The sequence below is a fragment of the Montipora foliosa genome, chromosome 11 (assembly GCF_036669935.1).
Source record: "Montipora foliosa isolate CH-2021 chromosome 11, ASM3666993v2, whole genome shotgun sequence".
NCBI classification, from domain to species: Eukaryota; Metazoa; Cnidaria; class Anthozoa; order Scleractinia; family Acroporidae; genus Montipora; species Montipora foliosa.
Genome location: NC_090879.1, coordinates 10,249,721 through 10,267,220, shown reverse-complemented (window position 1 = coordinate 10,267,220; position 17,500 = coordinate 10,249,721). Strand labels below are relative to the sequence as shown.

Here is a 17,500-nt window from a genome sequence, read left to right as displayed (position 1 = left end):
CATTTAATCTTTGCGTTCTCCATAAGTCTTCCTGTGTATTTCAATCACACGTTACGCCCTCAAGTTCGATACCAAAATGCATATATTAAATCAAACTTCAGTTCAGTTTACGGGGGCTGGTGCATTCCATTGTCCTTCTTATCGCTTATCGTTATTATGAACACTACTAGTTTTAAACCAAAAGTTGACATTTGTTGCTTTGACAGGGTTTCCCCGTGTCGTTGCATTGTACCCGCTCAGCAAGAGAACGAAAGGAAAGGACATCAGCGCCAGCCAAAACGCCGAGGGCCAACTTCAGGGGGTGTATCCTGCACCCGGCCCGGACGGGCTTCCAGATGGGTCCTACTACTTCTCTGGTCGAAAAACCAGTTACATTAAGTTCCCCAATAAAGGAAAACTTGATTCCTACTATTCACTCACCATGCTTGCTTGGGTTTATCCCGAAGGGTCGGGGCCAATCTTTCATTTCTCCCCTGGCGGAGTACGCTTCTGGATTGTGAGGCCCGATACTCTTTTCGTGAGATTTGTCCGCCGAACAGGGAGACCAACCGAGCAGCTTATCAGTCGTAAGTTAATACCAAAGCAATGGAATTACGTTGGAGCATCTTATGACGAGAGGACGGGAATAGCAACGCTTTGGCGCGATTCAAGACCTGTTAAGTCTGTGTACATCGGACGCATTCGTTTGGCCACTAACCGTCCTGTTAGAATGGGTGCCTTGCCGAGCGACTTGAGGTACTTCCGGGGAAGAATATCTTGCATGCAGGTCTATAGCGTACCTCTGTCAGGACCCGAAATAAAGAGAGCCGAGAAAGTGTGCTTCCGAGCTCGTAAGTTTTAGTGATTTCCTTCTCGTCAGTGCACTCTTTGGTGTACATAAATCATGTTTTTTTTATACTGGAGTGTAAATTTATTATATGGGAAACTCCGTACTATCTTTCAGGTCCATCGTCAAAACCTACAACGAGACCAATAAGACCGCCACGTAAGTATTCGTTCATTTAAACAAAAAAGCGTCCAAATAGGAAATGAAAAGATTGTTCGTCCTCTTTATTATTTTTTTCCTGTGATCAGTCTTAAGTACTATCGATATTGTGCGCTTGATGGCAACCAAGTTTGATTTTTCTCTGTTCCATAGGCCTTCCAAAAGCTGTTGCTTTCTACCCTCTAACGATAAACTACCGCGGCACTGATGTCGGGCCTTATAAAAACCCACCGGGTAAACTGAATAACGTGAAGCCAGCTCCAGGACCTGATGGTAGAACTGGTGGTTCGTTTAGCTTCCTTGGCAGACCGGACAGTTTTATTGAGTTTCCTAACAAGGGAAGACTGGATACTCAAAATTCAATCACGCTACTCGCTTGGGTAAATCCCTTTGGCAGCGCAGGCCCTATCTTCAATTACAATCCCAGTGGGTTTGGAGTTCATTTTTGGGTGACACGTGCCGGCAGATTGTTTATACGCTTTGTGCGGCGCTCGGGTGTTGTTACTGAGGCACTTACCAGCCGAAGACTCAGACGTCGTTCGTGGAGCTTTGTAGGTGCAACGTATAATCATAGAAAGGGACTTGCAACGCTGTACGTCAATGAGAAACCAGTCGTTACGAAATCGATCGGTCGAATACGTCTATCAACTAACTATCCAGTTAGGATGGGAGCACGTATCGGAGATAGCAGAAGTTTCCGCGGTTGGATCTCGTGCATGCAGGTTTATGACCAGGCATTACCACTGCGGCTTATCCGGATTGCTAAACAACTTTGCTTTAAAGGTGTGTATTGTCAACTAAAATTACTCCTACACTCTCCATTAGGGAAAAGTAGGGTACACCACGCCATTATCACACCGAATCTGGAAATGATCAGCTTTCATGTTACAGTGCGTCTTTTCAGTAGGACATCGTATAGGTCGTCGAAACAACAATAGTCGAATGACTCACTCACTCACTCATAGTCCTGCCATGCTCAGATTGATTTTTTCATCTATTACTTTATGGGTGGTTTTCACCTGACGTCATCGCCGCCATGTTGGTGCATCGAACAATAGAGAAAAAAAAGTCTTTTGGGAATTTGACTCTATTATAATGCAAAACATGAGCCATAATTTGCTATTGTTTTGAGCCTCCTTTAATAACAATGACCACAACCAGGTTTTCTGTGCCCACGAGAGTGAGCACCCCCAGCAAAGCATTGTTTTAACGAAAACCGCTGGTCAGCAACCTGGTTATGCTCATTGCTGTCTAAGGTCTTCCTATTGTTTTGTGCACGAACATCGCCGTCTTATCACGTGACTGAAAACCATCTACAGAGGCTACATGCAATCTATTTGTGTCATGTAATAAATAAGCCATCTTTTGTATATACCGTTTTCTCGCACTGTGACTTTCCCATTATTTTCCTCCAACTCCTTACAAAGGACAAAGGTTTTTTACATATGCTTGTGCTTATCGTACAACGAGGAACCAGGTCGTGAGACCCTAAAGCTTTAAGTATAAACAAGGAAGACTCTGACTCAAAGCGAGAATTGCACTATGTACCTTAACAGGTAAATGGATGATTCTGGAACATATGAAGGACACATATCTCAACCCTTGCTTTTTTAAGGCTTATTTTTCATCTGCTTGAAAGTTGCTGTAGTTCCTGGTGTTGTGGTATGTCTTCTGTGGTATACCATGGTTGGGAGGGTGAAAGGGCGCACTTAATTTGGAGCCTCGCTCTGTTGTGCGACCCCCACCACAGCCTGTTTCTCTGCTGTGGTGAAAGTGACTAAATAAATAAAATAAATAAAAAATCAACTCGCCAAAGTCATTACAACCGGGGTTCTAAGTATCTTGCATTTACCTTAGATTCGAGATTTTTTAAATGATCATTGATTATTTTCTCTCGCCAGCTTACCCAACTCCTCCACCCCATACCCCTCCACCAATTTTGCCACCAGGAAAAAGTAAGTAAATCAGTCTCGAAATTTGCTTTTAATCAAACGAGGCAGACGGATTACTGGGAGAGTTTCAATGGATCAAAAGTAGAAAAGATGCTAAACGCAGATTAGAACTTTGGAATTATTTTTAAGTGCATTAGGCGAACTTCAATCCCAGACAAAATAAGCTAAGACTTTCCCCGCTAATTTTAAAGTTTTGGATCATAAGGCCAATCTTGCCTCTCTTCTACCCTACCCAATTGCAACACAATGTTGTTAAGGAAGAAGCACAAATAACCCATTTGAGTACCAAGAGTTCCAACGTTGTTTTTCAGGGAGAGAATACGTAATATAAAATAGTGATAGAAGTTAAAAATATCTTTAATTTCAAAGAGGATTGTAGATAACACGACAGCTTATTAATAAAATCTCTTACATGTAAGTGAAGGCGGTTTTGCCTTTATAAAAATTCGCTGCTTGTCGATGTGAGGGCTTAGATCGTTACTTCTGGATGGGCAGGTATTCGCTGATAGTTGTCACTCGTACAACATAAAACACGCTGCTTTTTTAGACCACTTCTTGTTCGTTAAATTCAGAGAAGAAGCCAGACACTTCCATAGAATGCGACCATTTACTTAATTAATTAAGTAATTAAAGTTCGATCGCTGCAAAAAATGTCTTTCAATATGTAAATCGCTATTTTGTTTACTTAGTCTGCAGAGCCCGCCTTGACCTTGGTCTCCTCATAGATGGTACCAACAGTCGTTACAGATTCAACCGAATTCTTAATGTTGTGAAGCGAATGATTGGATACTTCGATATCTCCAGGATCTACACACGTATTGGTGTTATTGCATACTCAACCAGCTCTATACCTTACTTCAACTTAAAGCGCTTCACACGCAAGTACGACGTTCTAAAGGCAATAAAGAAAATGAGTTTTCCACAAGGGCTTTCTTACACTGGACGGGCGTTGCGTTTTGCCGTTCGATACTTGTATCCAGGAACGCGCCGAACATACGCACGATCCAAAGTACTCGTCGTTTTCACTGGTGCGCAATCAAAAGACAGCGTCACGCGGCCCGCGCAGATGTTAAAGCAAGCTGGCGTGGAGATTTTTGCAGTTGGAATGGGTACATTGAGAAGCAGAAACTATTTGTCCTCCATAGCGTATGACAGCTACCATGTGTTTAACACGAACTCTCGAGTGGGACTTAAAACTGTTCTAGAGAGACTAGTGGCTAAGATATGCGCAGCCACTCCACTGGGAAAACCAACGCCCACACGTAAGTTTTCCTTTCTTTTTTCTCTCTCTTGCGAATTTCTTTGCGAACTACGGAGTTCGCCGATTCCAAATTTACCTTTGAGTTCTGCCAGGCAATCCCAGGCACACGTGTATGTTCATAGCATACACTCAGCGTTTTTTCGCCCCTAGCATGCACTGTACTGTAGTGATAAATAATCTAAACATAGTTAACTGAATAGAGTGTAATGTGTAGTGCTAGATTTTCTATCCCATATGAACCATGTGAGCGTTAGCCCTACTGATGGAAATGGGCCCACACAAGGACAGAGAAAAACTCTGACCAGGGTGGGAATTGAACCCACGACCTTCGGGTTAGATCTCCGCGACCTTCAGGGCTGAGTGTATTTCCATCAGTAGGGCTAACGCTCACATGGTTCATATGGGATAGAAAATCTAGCACTACACATTACATTCCTATTCAGTTAACTCTGTTTAAAATATAAGTGCTACACGGCCAACGTTTGTATAAACGTAACCTTTCCTGATAAATAATCTGCTTACTATTTTCTTTGTTTACATCATGCACTGGTGTACTGTACACCTACTTGAATCTACGTCATTGTTGATGGAATCCACAGCATATTCTGCTGGTTTTTTGACCTACGTTTACATTTTTGTTCATAGGACGTCCTCCGTACACTACAACAACGAGTCCGACGCCGATAGTTGGTGAGTTTCCTCAGTGGGTTACATTTTGCACCAAAATGAATTCCTGCATTCAGAAAAGAAATTGCGGCAACTCTCCCTTCTCGAATTAACGATACTTTACCATTTAGTGTTTTTCTGATCATTTGACAACTGCGGAGCTCGTCGGGTTCCTTGTTAGAGTTCCTTCCTTGTTTAAAGCTTGAAATTGCCCAAAGGTTTCTGAAATGCAAAAACGTGCGCTTGATCACCTTTGTCTGCTAGTCATGCTTGAGTCAGTTTTTAATATGCTAAAACATGACCAACAATGTCAGGAATTGACACTGTAGGTGTTCGGCAAAAACGAATATCTATAGGATAAAAAAAAAAGTTTCGACTATCACTTGGAGTACACTAAAAATTATTTCTTTGTTTTAGTTCCTCCTCCAGCTATGGCGGTGTATCCTCTGAATGGCATTGACCGTGGAAAGGATATTGGACGTTTTAAAAACCCAAGTGCTAAACTTGTTAATGTGTTGTCGAAAAGTGGTCCTGATGGTCTTCCGGCTGGATCCTATCAACTACAAGGATTTGCCAACAGTTACATATACTTCACCAATACGGGACGTCTTGATACACAGAATTCCATTTCAATACTTCTCTGGCTGATGCCGGAAAGCGCGGGTCCCGTGTTCCATTACATGCCGCGGGGTATTGGAGTCAACCTACGGATGGTTAGCCGTAAGGTTATCCGCGCCGAATTCGTCAGTCGTGATCGGAGAATCACCAAGCGAATCTCGAAAAGGATTCGTTCGCGAGTCTGGAACTACATCGCAGCGACTTATGACTTCAACTCGGGTCTGGCAACTATATGGCTAGATGCTATTCCCATAACACAGCGTAATATTGGAAGGATTCGTCTGGCGACAAATTATCCAGCGGTGTCTGGTCGTAGACCTGGGGATCCTCGCCACTTCCGCGGCCGTATTGCATGTCTTCAGATTTACAACGTGCCGTTAAACTCATATCAGATTAGGAAACTAAAGAGACTCTGTTTTCGTGCAAGTAAGTGATCTCTATTATGTATTTCAAAATAATTAGGATAGTACGCGCACTCTCATTGGTCAACAGCTCTGTTTGGATGAGAGTATGCATGGAAACAACCTGTGACATCACACGAATTTTGATTGGTTATGTATTGTGAGACGCGCGTTTTGATTGGTTGGTAGGAAATACTAGCGTGTGTCAAGCGTGTGTCAATCAAGAATTAAAAAAACCCGGCATTTTCCTTCATTTGTTGAATTATCTTTGAGAAATATTGTATAACACCAATAGAGGACTTTTTCCGTGTTTCCATAGCCTCATCTAAACACTCGGGGAAGTTGGGAGAATTCTCGAAAGTTATGCATAACTGTCTCGAATTCTCCAAACTCCCCCTTGTGTTTAGATGAGGCTATGGAAACACGGAAAACGTCCTCTATTACTTACTTGACATTACATGCAATCTTGCAAAAACAGGGGAAACATTTTCTTGTCACCAAGTTCTTACTACCTACTTAAGGGTCCAAATGCGATAGGAAACTGGGAAGCAGGAAGAAATGGACTGACAGTTTGTTAGTCTTAGGAGAAAGTGTATGAACAAAGAGTTATTCAAAAATATACAATACAGAACGAATATCACGGATTGTTCCGACCAAGTCTTATGAACACGCGGTGGGTTGACCGTGACAAAAAAACTTCTGGATAAAATTAATTTTCCCTTTTCGTGAAACGTTCATGCTTCCTAGTTTCACAGCAAGGTAGTGAACAGTCTTAAAATACAAAGCTTGTTCGTTAATAAGCCTTGTAAAATCCTCAAATGAAGACTTATTACTTGAAGTTTAGAGCTTGTCAGTGAACTAAAACTGTTCTTTCTTTTTAAGGGCCAACCAAACCAACGCCGTCAGTTCCAAGTAAGTCCAGTTTTTGTTTTGGCCTTACATTAAAAAAAAAAAACGCACTTAATAACACGTGGTTTTTACTATTGGTTCTATTGCAGTCCTACCTCGAATTGTGGCTATATACCCCCTGGATGAACAATACAAAGGACGCGACATTAGCAGAAATGGGAACCCAACTGGTCGATTCATTGGCGTACGACCAGGGCCTGGCCCAGACAATTGGCCCAATACAGCGACGGAGTTCTTCGGGAATAAGAACAGCTATATCGAGTTCCCGAACACAGGAAAGCTAGACACCAGAAACTCCATAACCATTCTTGCATGGGTTCTTCATTTGGGTGTGGCTGGTCCTATCTTTAACTACAATATTGGCCCAAAATGGGGCGTTCATTTTTGGATGACACGCCCTCGGCAGCTGTATGCGCAGTTTGTGAGGCGCGATGGTCGCTTTACCACGTCGCTTGTCACACATGGCACAACTGTACCTTATAAGGCCTGGGCTTACCTTGGTACAACTTATAATGGGAATACAGGAATGGCTACTCTTTGGGTGAACAATCGACCAGTGGTTCGGACTAACATTGGGCGAATTCGCTTAGCTACGAATCGCCCGGTGCGAATGGGTGCAAAGATCGGTAATCGACGTTACTTCCGGGGTCGGGTGTCATGTGTACAGGTATACAGTGTAGCCTTGAACAGGAGACAGATCTTCCATGCCGCGAAAAGGTGTTTCAAGAGTAAGTTTTATGAATAATAAGCAGGTTGTTAAAGCAACTCTCTCTACGTATGAGGTTTAGGTGTCTGCAGCCATGTCATTGACATGTTTCCCAGGTGTTGGACTTATTTAACGAAAATGACTTCGTTAATCTTCCGGAAAATTGGACCGCCATTCAAGTTGCAATGTAAGATTTTGTAGCAATTATCAATAAAATATAAACAAACATTTCAGATAACTGTCAATAATTATATGAGAAACGTTTCTTTCTTTTATTCTTTACTTTAGAACAACCACCCCCAAAACCTCCAGGCCCAGGTAAGTCGGTGTCGCTTTCGTAATCCAAACTTTTAGTGCCTTTCACATTTAAAGTCCCTCTGAGGCTTATTTTTTTCCCCGTTTTTTAACTTTTTGTTTAGATATCTATAGTGTCTCGCGTTCAGTACTTCAAACATTTTTCCCGGATAGTATATCCACGCGTTTTAGCGGGCCTTTGATTTATACCCAAAAAATGTTGGCCGAGCCAGTTGAGTCCTGGTAACTAATGAAGTAAAAGAAGTAACTTGTTCGCATCTCTTCAGAAAGAAATGTGCAAAAGTGTAAGAAGTCTTGTAGAAAATCTACAGCTTTTGTCAAGTCTTTATAGAAATATCAGACGTTTACTTAGTTACCCTTCGGATGCTAGTGAATGTTCTGACGATATTGAATGGAAATACATTCTTGACTCTCTTTTCGATTTACCGTTTATTACATTCGTTGAAACACAGCAGTATAATATTGTAATCTTGTGGTTTCTTTTGGTATGTGTCCTGTATAGCGATTGGGGAAAGTTTGTAAGTCGTAGGGCTTTCAAATCAAGGCATGAAAATCCTTCATTTCGTATTATACGCACATTGGCTTTTTTCCATTCGCTATTTTCGCAAATCCCATAATACAGTTCTTTTTGGGGCTTATTTGCATCGAAACAATGGATATTCAGTTCACTGAAGCACGATACAGTCCCAAGAACAAATAACTTAAATTGTTTTATGTAAAGAACCCCCAAAACGTATTCCGTAATAGTTTATCCTTAATTTCTTTATCTTACCGTCAAAAGCTGGGTACGTCTTGTCCTTGAGTTAGACACTGTTTACTTATTTTCCCCAAAACAGCCATCGGCCTAGTTTGCTTAACTGAAACAGTAACAGTGGCTTTGTAGATTACAACCGTGTTGTAACTTTTATTGTCATTGCAGTTTGCAAACCTGTCGTAGACCTGGGCTTCCTTATCGATGGTTCTGGAAGCATCGAATACCATGGCCGAGGCAACTTTAGATTGATGCTTAACTTTATCAAATCCATCGTTGTCACGCTACCAATTTCAAGAACCCAGACACGTGTTGGTGCGGTTCTCTTCTCGACAAAAACAATCCCACTATTTCGCTTTGGCCAACTCAACACTGTCACGCATGTCACGCAAGCTATCGACACTATTCGGTATCCACGGGGAAGCACTTATATAGGACGGGCTTTGGCATTTACCAGGAAGTACTTATTCAGCAGGCGAGGCAGGTCGAATGCCAGAAGCACTCTAGTATTGTTGACGGATGGCATATCAAAGGATAGCGTAACACGAGAAGCATCACTTCTGAAAGCAAGTGGCGTCGAGGTGTTTGCTATTGGTATTGGTAGAGCTTTAAGGACAAGCCAGCTGTTCCAGATCGCAAAAGATCGGCAGCACGTTTTCACTGCATCTTTCAGAGGACTGGCTGCATTGTCCAAAACAATGAGGTCTAAAATCTGTCAAATCGGTCCTACAGGCAAGTCACTTAATATATGTCGTCAGGAATAATTTGCGCGCTGCTTCATGTTCTGGAAACAGGTTTAAAGTTCTTTGCTTTCAGTTCTTAGCCATCTAGTTCTTGCAGCGCCCCTCAGGTGCGTTATAAGCCATAAAATCATTTTCATCAGCTAATGAGATTCCATAATTGCGAACAGCACACGAGGTAATGAAAAACATTATATAGCGATGTTTTTCGTGACGTCACCCATTATTATCAATATGCCAACCAGAAAACTAATTGGCTGTTGAAACAATGACTTCTTTTGTTGCGTGGTTGGCAAATTTGAATGTCAAAAGCAATGTGACGTCAATGTTTGTAAACACGAAATATCGCTATTTAGTATCACCCAACTAGTGGACTAATGCAAATCCTGCATTTTAATTGGCTACGCTACTAGAGGACTATTAGTAATAGTCCTCGAGTAGCGAAAAGAGTGACGCTTTCCTTGGTTTTATTCCCAAATAATTATTTCTTCAACTTGCATTTTCTAACTTTGTTATTGCCTTTTCTGTCCGACTAGTTGGGTGATACTAAAACAATTAGACCCTTCGCCCTCAAGGGCCACGGGTCAATAGCCCATTCGGCTTCGCCAAATGGGCTATTGACCCGTAGCCCTTGCGGGCTACGGGTCTAATTGTTAAATAGCAATTGTGACATTTGAATCCAAGAATTATGCAAGGCGCTTGTATCCTTAACCTACTTTAATGATCTAAGCTCCAACTTGTGACAGAGCATTTGAACTAGTAATCGGAGTTTCAGTAGTTTGACACCTGTTTAGGGTCACTTGAATTTTTTCGAGTATGCTTATTTTTTTATGGTTTGTTTCCAGGTTCCCCTTTTACACCTACTCCAACAAGAGGTAAGAGGTTAGGATTTTTATAGTGGACAAACCTCAGTATTTTCTTTTGAAAAAGGAAGTAAGCCTAAAGGTCAGGCCTGTTTTGGTGGTTGTAACCATATCATATCCTTTCACCGATGAAGTTGTTGCTTGCCTTTAAAGCTAACTGTGGAAACGATTCATTTGTAAAGCTCTGATAAGCTTATTCGTAAACAACTCTTCGTGTACAGAATGATCTTAATCCTAATCCTAACCCTAACCCAGCCAAGTAGCAAGAAAGAAGCATCTTAGTCGCAAGAAAGTAGGAAGTAGCAGCTAAGTCGCAAAAAAGTAGCAGCTAAGGAGCAAGTAAGTCGCAAGTAAAAAAAAAAAGAGTGGAGAAAATGTATGTCCCTTTGAAGCCACCGTAGCAAGTTTAAGAGTTTAAAAGCGTTTAAACTTTGCTTCAACAACAATAATACAATACAAGGCATGTCGTGAGTTTGTAGAATGAAATGTTGATTATGTGTTGAAACCGTTTGACCACTCCAGCAGTCAACATCGGATGTCGGAGCCATTTGCTCAGGGCCTTCAGACGATTCGGTCACCGTTGTCTGTACTCTTATTGACAACGATATTCGTCATCACAGGGGTCAAAATGTTGTGGACAAATATCGGTGGCGCAAAGAGTACAGACAACGCTGAACCACTTTCGATTTGTCTTTTACCACAATATTCAACGCCAAAGAAAGTTTCATTTCAGAGCGTGACCAAAATCATGACACGAAGAAAGAGCAAGCGTTGTCTATAACTTTCTCGCAATATAATTGGTTTATTTCCCAAAATGGGCGTTCCTGATTGACTATTACGTTGTGTGACAAATTGACGCGAGCATGACGCGTACAGCGTTGTCTAGACTCTTATCGACAACTGCAAATTAGCCAATCAGATTGTGAGATTACAAACAATTGTGGTAAAATATTTATTTTCCTGCAAACTTGGTAAAAAAATAGACACTTTTCCGATGCTGATGGGGACAAACCTGATACCAGATTCTTACTCTTGGATAATGGACTCTTGATAAGAAATAATAACCACCAAACTGAAATAGATACGAAAGGCTTTCGGAGCTTGTAATTAAATGCGCTTAAGTTTTTTCAGTGTATCCCGCAGCAAGTTTACAGTGGTAATGAAAAATATTTATTGCTGGTCTTAACAAATCACTTTAATTTCAGTTCCCCTTCCAAGTAGTCTGGCTGTGTATGCGTTAGACGGATATCGACGGGGAAAAGACATCAGCGGAAGCAGAAACCCCAGGGCGAGTCTAATAGGCGTTGGTACTGGCCCTGGTCCAGACGGCCGGAAAGACGGATCTATTACGTTTTATGGACGGAGAACAAGTTACGTGCAAATTCCAAACACTGGACGTCTGGACGCTCAAAACTCGATAACCATCATTATTTGGATTTACCACGATGGTGTAAAAGGCCCTATCGTTTATTACAACCCACGAGGGTTTGGTGTCCATTTATCGATGGAAGGACGGCGAGAGATCTTGGCTAGTTTTGCGAGACGCTCAAAGGGTTATTCAATACCAATCAGATCGCGACAAATTAAGTACAGGGCATGGAACTATGTAGCCACGACCTTTGACCAGAGATCAGGTCTTGCAACGCTGTACGTCAACTCAAGACCAGTTGCCTACAAAAAGATTGGCAGAATAAAATTAGCGACAAACTACCCCATAAGGCTTGGTGCTCGTATTGGACTCAAACGTTATTTTCGCGGGCGACTCTTTTGTCTGCAGCTTTACAGCAAAGCACTCAGCAGAAGACAAATCGAAGCGGCTAAGCGGAAGTGCTTTTTACGAGTTCCAACACCAACAACGCCGACACCGACGCGTGTCCCACCAGCTCTTCCTCCAAGAAGTAAGGAGTCTGAGTTACATTCTTTCAGTTGGTATTTACCGGTGATTTTTCCAAGATAATGTCTATAGTATACGTTGCTAATGTACATGCAGACTAGAGAAGACAGAGAAATACAGAAAGTACTTTCTTTCAATACTCGTCAGGGCCTGTGTGATTAGAAAATAAATATCCTCCTCATCAAATGGAGATTCGAAAGAAGGCAGAAAACAAAGCTTGGGGCTTGTGCTTGATAGCTTTGATATACTTCGTTGAAATGATAGAGCGACTTTCATGACTTTGAAAAATTAAACATGAAAACAGAACGTAAACATTTGAGCGCGAATTTTCATTGGCTTTGCGAACGCGAATGCAAACAACGTCATCTCTCCATGGAACTTTCTGGAAAGCGATCAGCATTTCGCTTTGAAGTAATTTGAAATGCAGTTATGTGATTGGGCAATCGAACTGTTTACTGCCCATAATTAGGAGTTTGGCGGGAATACGGAGAAGCTTTGTTTCAGTCTTGCCAAACATTGGTCCGTGAAACAAATTGCAAACACTTTTTCAAGGTCATACGAAAGTCGATCAATCAGAGTGACGAATAGCAATGATTAACTGTCTTCATTTACATAATTCTGTCATGAACATTCCTTATAGTCTGTAGAGCACGGATTGACCTTGGATTCCTCGTGGACGCATCATCCAGCAGTGTCAATTTAGGGGTCTTCCGTCAGTTCATCAAGGATACAGTAAGGCGCTTTGAAGTCTCCAGCACACAAGTGAGAATTGGTGTAGTGACTTACACATCCAGCTCCAAACTTCTCATGGGTTTCGGAAGAACCTATTCACGACAGCAGATTTATCGAAAGCTGGTTCAGTTGAAAGTCAGGGGTTACGGGAATAGATACATAGGAAGAGCCCTGGATTACACACGTCAACACCTCTTCAGTAGCAAACTTAGCTGTGGGAGACGGAGGGTATTGGTCGTCTTGGCGACGGGAGAGTCGCGTGATAGCGTGAGGCCTAACGCATTGCGACTGTTCGCTTCGGGCGTTGAGGTATACGCAATTGGTATTGGAAGAGTGAGAAGACAGTTACTTCTACATCTTGCTACAAGATCTAGGCTCGTGTTCAGTGTTAATACCGGAAGACTGGTGTCTCTCACTCGGACTATCAAGGATAGAATTTGCAGTTATCCAGGTATGGATAACCACTCTATTTCGTAGTTTGCTTTCTGTCCCCCTTTTTTATTCCCTGAACTCATTAAATTGTTTTTTCAATTCATTTAAGTAAAGCTCAATGTGCATAATCTGTTTTTTTCTTAGTTATCCTATCAAAGAAAGCTGTTGCAGTGTACCCATTCACCAGCGCGTCTCGTGGAAGGGACCTTAGCAAGTTCAAGAATCCAACAGCACAACTTGTCGGTCTTTTATTCACTAAAGGCCCGGATGGACATCAACAGGGGGCGTACTATTTCCCAGGGAGAAGTAAACGAGGAGGCCGAGGGAGCTATGCTTTGATTCCAAACAACGGATGTTTAGATACCCGTTACTCCATAACAATCATAGCCTGGATATACCCAGAAGCGCCCGGACCTATTCTACATTTCAACCCGACAGGCTGGGGACTCCAATTGTGGTTAAAGCGCCCAGACGAACTTTTCTTCAAAGTGATGCCGAGAAGGGGCTCACGCCGAAAAGCGAAGCCATTTACCTGTAAAGGTGTTCGTCCCTTCAAGTGGAATTACATCAGTGCCACGTATGACCACCTCACGGGACTTGCAACTCTTTGGATCAATGGACTTCCTGTCTGTCAGAGAAATGTCGGGAGGTTCCCTCTTGGCCTGGCAACTAATTATCCTGCTGTCGTGGGTCAGAGGCCTGGGGATAGCCGCGTGTTTCGTGGGCGTATAGCGTGCTTACAAGTGTACAAAACATCTTTAAAGCGAGCTCAGATTGTTGCCAGAATGACAAAATGCTTTAGGATAGGTAAGCACCTGTATTTACCATAAATAAAGATGTTCTGGACTGTTTCAAATAAGGTAAGCCGCAAGGGGTGTATTCTAATGCTTTGACTCGAATTACTTGCAGTTCCCACGCCTACACCTACAGCAGCTCCATTTCCAGGACCTCCATCAACACCTCGACCAGGTATTTATTTACTAATTTGATGCTAACATTTTATTTTCCTTACTTACATACATACGCACATACTTAATTGACCACTCCCCCCAAAGGGGCTTTTCAGGGCCAATGAAACACAATCACGACAGAACATTCAACAACAACTGTTAAGAATCCCAACTGGCCGGAGTCAAACCATTTGGCTATTTAATAAGTTCAGCTGAGAAGTTGAACCAGGGGCTAACAGGAACAAATTCACCCAGTGGTCAGAACTTGTCTTGAATCCAGGGTCCCCAGATCTCAAGGCAAGCGTCCTAGCCACTTGACAGCACTACCTCCTATTGAACCCCTGACCTCAGGATACCGGTGCGACGCTCTAACCAACTGGGCCAGTTACGTAATTTTAAGCAGTTAAATGTTCTACTAAAAAAAAAACCACAAACGAACTTTAAAATGTTAACTTGATGATTAGTCGAGTTTGGGATTTATAATTTCCTTCAAAGGACAAAAGGATCTAGGCACGATAAATGGAAAATGAAACGACAGAGATGGAAAGTAGGGAAAAGACTGGGATGAGAACTATAACTTTCTTGTTGTTTACTTCAGTCTCATCTAACAATAACTAAAATCCACATTTCCGGTCGAGGAACGGACCGCCCCTGTTTCTCTCCGCCAATTTTGTTTTTTGTCTTTTCGATCTGATTTAATGTTACTAGCCTTTCGTTGTCATGGACGTAAAAGAAACCAAAGAAAAAACACATGTTTGGGGCCAACTTTTTAATGGCACACTGGTCAGAGTTTTTCTCTGTCCTTGTGTGGGCCCATTTCCATTAGCAGGACATGGTTCATATGGGGTACAAAACTAGCACTTCTCATTACACTCTAATCAGTTAAGTCTGTTGAAATATAAAGTGCTACACGGCCAACGTTTGTAAAAAAAAAGGTACCCCTTCCCTATCCATGGTTAGCCTGTAAGTGGCAGTAAATTAGAGTTGGATGTAACTGCAGACGTTTTCACTTGTATCTCATGCACATCATATCGATGTCTCGCAGTATGCGCAGTTTCAGTGGATTTGGGATTTCTCATTGACGGCTCCTCCAGCATCGAGCGCTACGGCCGTGGAAACTTTGCGCGGATCGTGAACTTCGTCAAGTCCCTAGTCAGTTTCTTTCCAATCTCTCGCCGACAAACCCGCATTGGTGTCGTCCTTTATACTCACAAGGCCATACCCATATTCGGGTTTAATCGTCACTACACCAGGGACGCCGTTTTGCGGGAAATTGACAAACTGAGATATCCTCGGGGAGGAACTTTCATCGGAAAGGCATTGTCGTTTGCCAGGCGATATCTCTACAGGTAATGACGTTTATTAGCGATCAAAAATCGTAAATACATGAGATTAACACGACCGTTGTTAGATAAAGTTGTTTGCACACGACAGTCACAGTCATAATCATAGTTTGATAATAAATGTTATCACATACAGGGCAAAATTACTGAATTCTGATTGGCTGAGACGGGGGGCATTTTTGGTAATCAAGAGGGCATGATTATTTGTTCCTGATTGGTTAACAGTTGCTTGTCCAGAGAAAGCGAAGTTACAAGAGAATTTTCTTCCAGATTCTGACTCCGATTAAACTGCTTTTTATGACAGAATCTATTTATTGAATTGTGAACTTTAACAAAATGAAAACATGTTAAGTTAATTGTCATTTGTCGCGGGCTTCCCTCAATAATTTTTTTCCTTTATGTGATAAACATGTAACCGCATTGTGCCCTCGTGCAATTAAGGGTTAATTTCACTTGTACTTTCAAGTTTTCCAAATTGCCCTCGTCGCTTCTCGACTCGGGAAATTTGTGAAAACTTTGAAAATACGCGTGAAATTAATCCTTATTTGCCCTCTGGCCCCTGCGATTACATTTACTAGCTGTCTAAACAAAGGGAAAACTATGAACTCGCGATTCCAGTTGTTGAGAAAACGACTGAATCAGTTACCTGAGTTTTTCAGTACGACACAGGTAACTGATTAGAGAAAATAAAGCGAGGATAACATTCAAGCGCCTGACTTTGCAGCGTGTTACGCAACCCTTCCTCAAAGCTTGGTAAATTGAGACTTGAGACTCGAGCGACCCTAGGTTTCCTTCCCGTTTTGGAATGTGTGTATTCCCCATGGTTCTACATCCAAACTGTCGTCAAAATCGTGCCCCAACTGAGAACACGTTGCACAGAATCACAGGCCTCATCCGCTGATCACATCTCACTGAATCTAGGGAAGGGCTGGTCGACACTGGTGACGCAAACATTAGTACAATCTACATACCCAGACGTAACAATTTCTTGTCAATTAACCTCTTTCGTCCTAAGACAAGGGCGTAGGTAGGGGATCCTCCGGTGCCCGTGACCACCCCCCCCCCCCCCTTTCTAACTTTCTAAGGCTTTTTTAAGCAAACAACCTACAATATTCAGGTGGCGAAAACGCCACAATCTGGTGAATACCCTCTGTTTGACACAGTGTGGTCCCACCCACCCCCTTTGAAAAATCCTGGTTACGCCCCTGGAAAACATTGAAAAACGGAGCTTTTTCGGAAAAGGCTAATAATGAGTTTGCGTACGTTTGTGCTAACGCTTGTGTCAAGTTTGTAAATCAGCCCTAAGGCATGCCTGTTGAATACTAGTTGTATAGCACACGCTTGTAGTGCCAGTTTTGTTTGCCCGTCAAGCGAGTGACAAACTACTTCTGAAAAATCATGAGGTTTCAGTGAATTCTTTATTTCGAATTCACAGTGGGAAGGCCACAGTTGGCCGTAAGAGAGTGGCATTGGTTATTACAGATGGTGTATCCAGAGATAGCGTGAGGGAGCCAGCTCGACGCCTGAAGGCCTCTGACTGTGAAGTGTTTGCTCTTGGTATTGGGCGGGGATATAGGATATCTCAATTGAGACAAATAGCCACCGACAGTAGACACGTGTTTACTGTGTCGTTCGGTTCACTTGGACGAATTATAAAGCAAATTAAAACCAAAGTCTGTCAACGCATACCAAGTAAGTGCTGCTTTTTGACCGCCATTTATTTGAACGGCCCGCTGCTTAGCTTAGTTTATTGCAATCGGACTACGGGTAGTTGTCACGTTACGTCATCTCCACCATGTTAGTGGACGAAAATAAGAGATCTCGTTCGCTCCGTTTGTTCGGCCATTAAACATAGTGCATTGTACCATTCTTTTCTGTATGTAACCATATATATTATTGTTATCTGTTTCTCTAACCAAAATTTGGTTAAATTGGCCACCGTACAGAGATTCTTAAAGCTGACGTTTCGAGCGTTAGCCCTT

At 42.3% G+C, this 17,500-nt stretch overlaps 1 protein-coding gene across 1 annotated transcript in view; it reads left to right on the top strand.

Moving 5' to 3' along the window:
* LOC137976656 (uncharacterized) overlaps positions 1–17,500 on the top strand; it is a 171,668-nt gene that overhangs the window by 11,617 nt on the left and 142,551 nt on the right. Inside the window, exons 8-25 of the mRNA XM_068824022.1 lie at positions 207–830; positions 944–985; positions 1,139–1,768; positions 2,887–2,940; positions 3,627–4,199; positions 4,844–4,888; positions 5,282–5,908; positions 6,766–6,795; positions 6,882–7,520; positions 7,787–7,816; positions 8,733–9,296; positions 10,150–10,179; positions 11,373–12,065; positions 12,702–13,244; positions 13,370–14,032; positions 14,135–14,194; positions 15,221–15,524; positions 16,954–17,210. Coding sequence (XP_068680123.1) covers positions 207–830; positions 944–985; positions 1,139–1,768; positions 2,887–2,940; positions 3,627–4,199; positions 4,844–4,888; positions 5,282–5,908; positions 6,766–6,795; positions 6,882–7,520; positions 7,787–7,816; positions 8,733–9,296; positions 10,150–10,179; positions 11,373–12,065; positions 12,702–13,244; positions 13,370–14,032; positions 14,135–14,194; positions 15,221–15,524; positions 16,954–17,210 — 6,408 coding nt within the window. The remainder of the gene's footprint in view (positions 1–206; positions 831–943; positions 986–1,138; positions 1,769–2,886; positions 2,941–3,626; positions 4,200–4,843; positions 4,889–5,281; positions 5,909–6,765; positions 6,796–6,881; positions 7,521–7,786; positions 7,817–8,732; positions 9,297–10,149; positions 10,180–11,372; positions 12,066–12,701; positions 13,245–13,369; positions 14,033–14,134; positions 14,195–15,220; positions 15,525–16,953; positions 17,211–17,500) is intronic.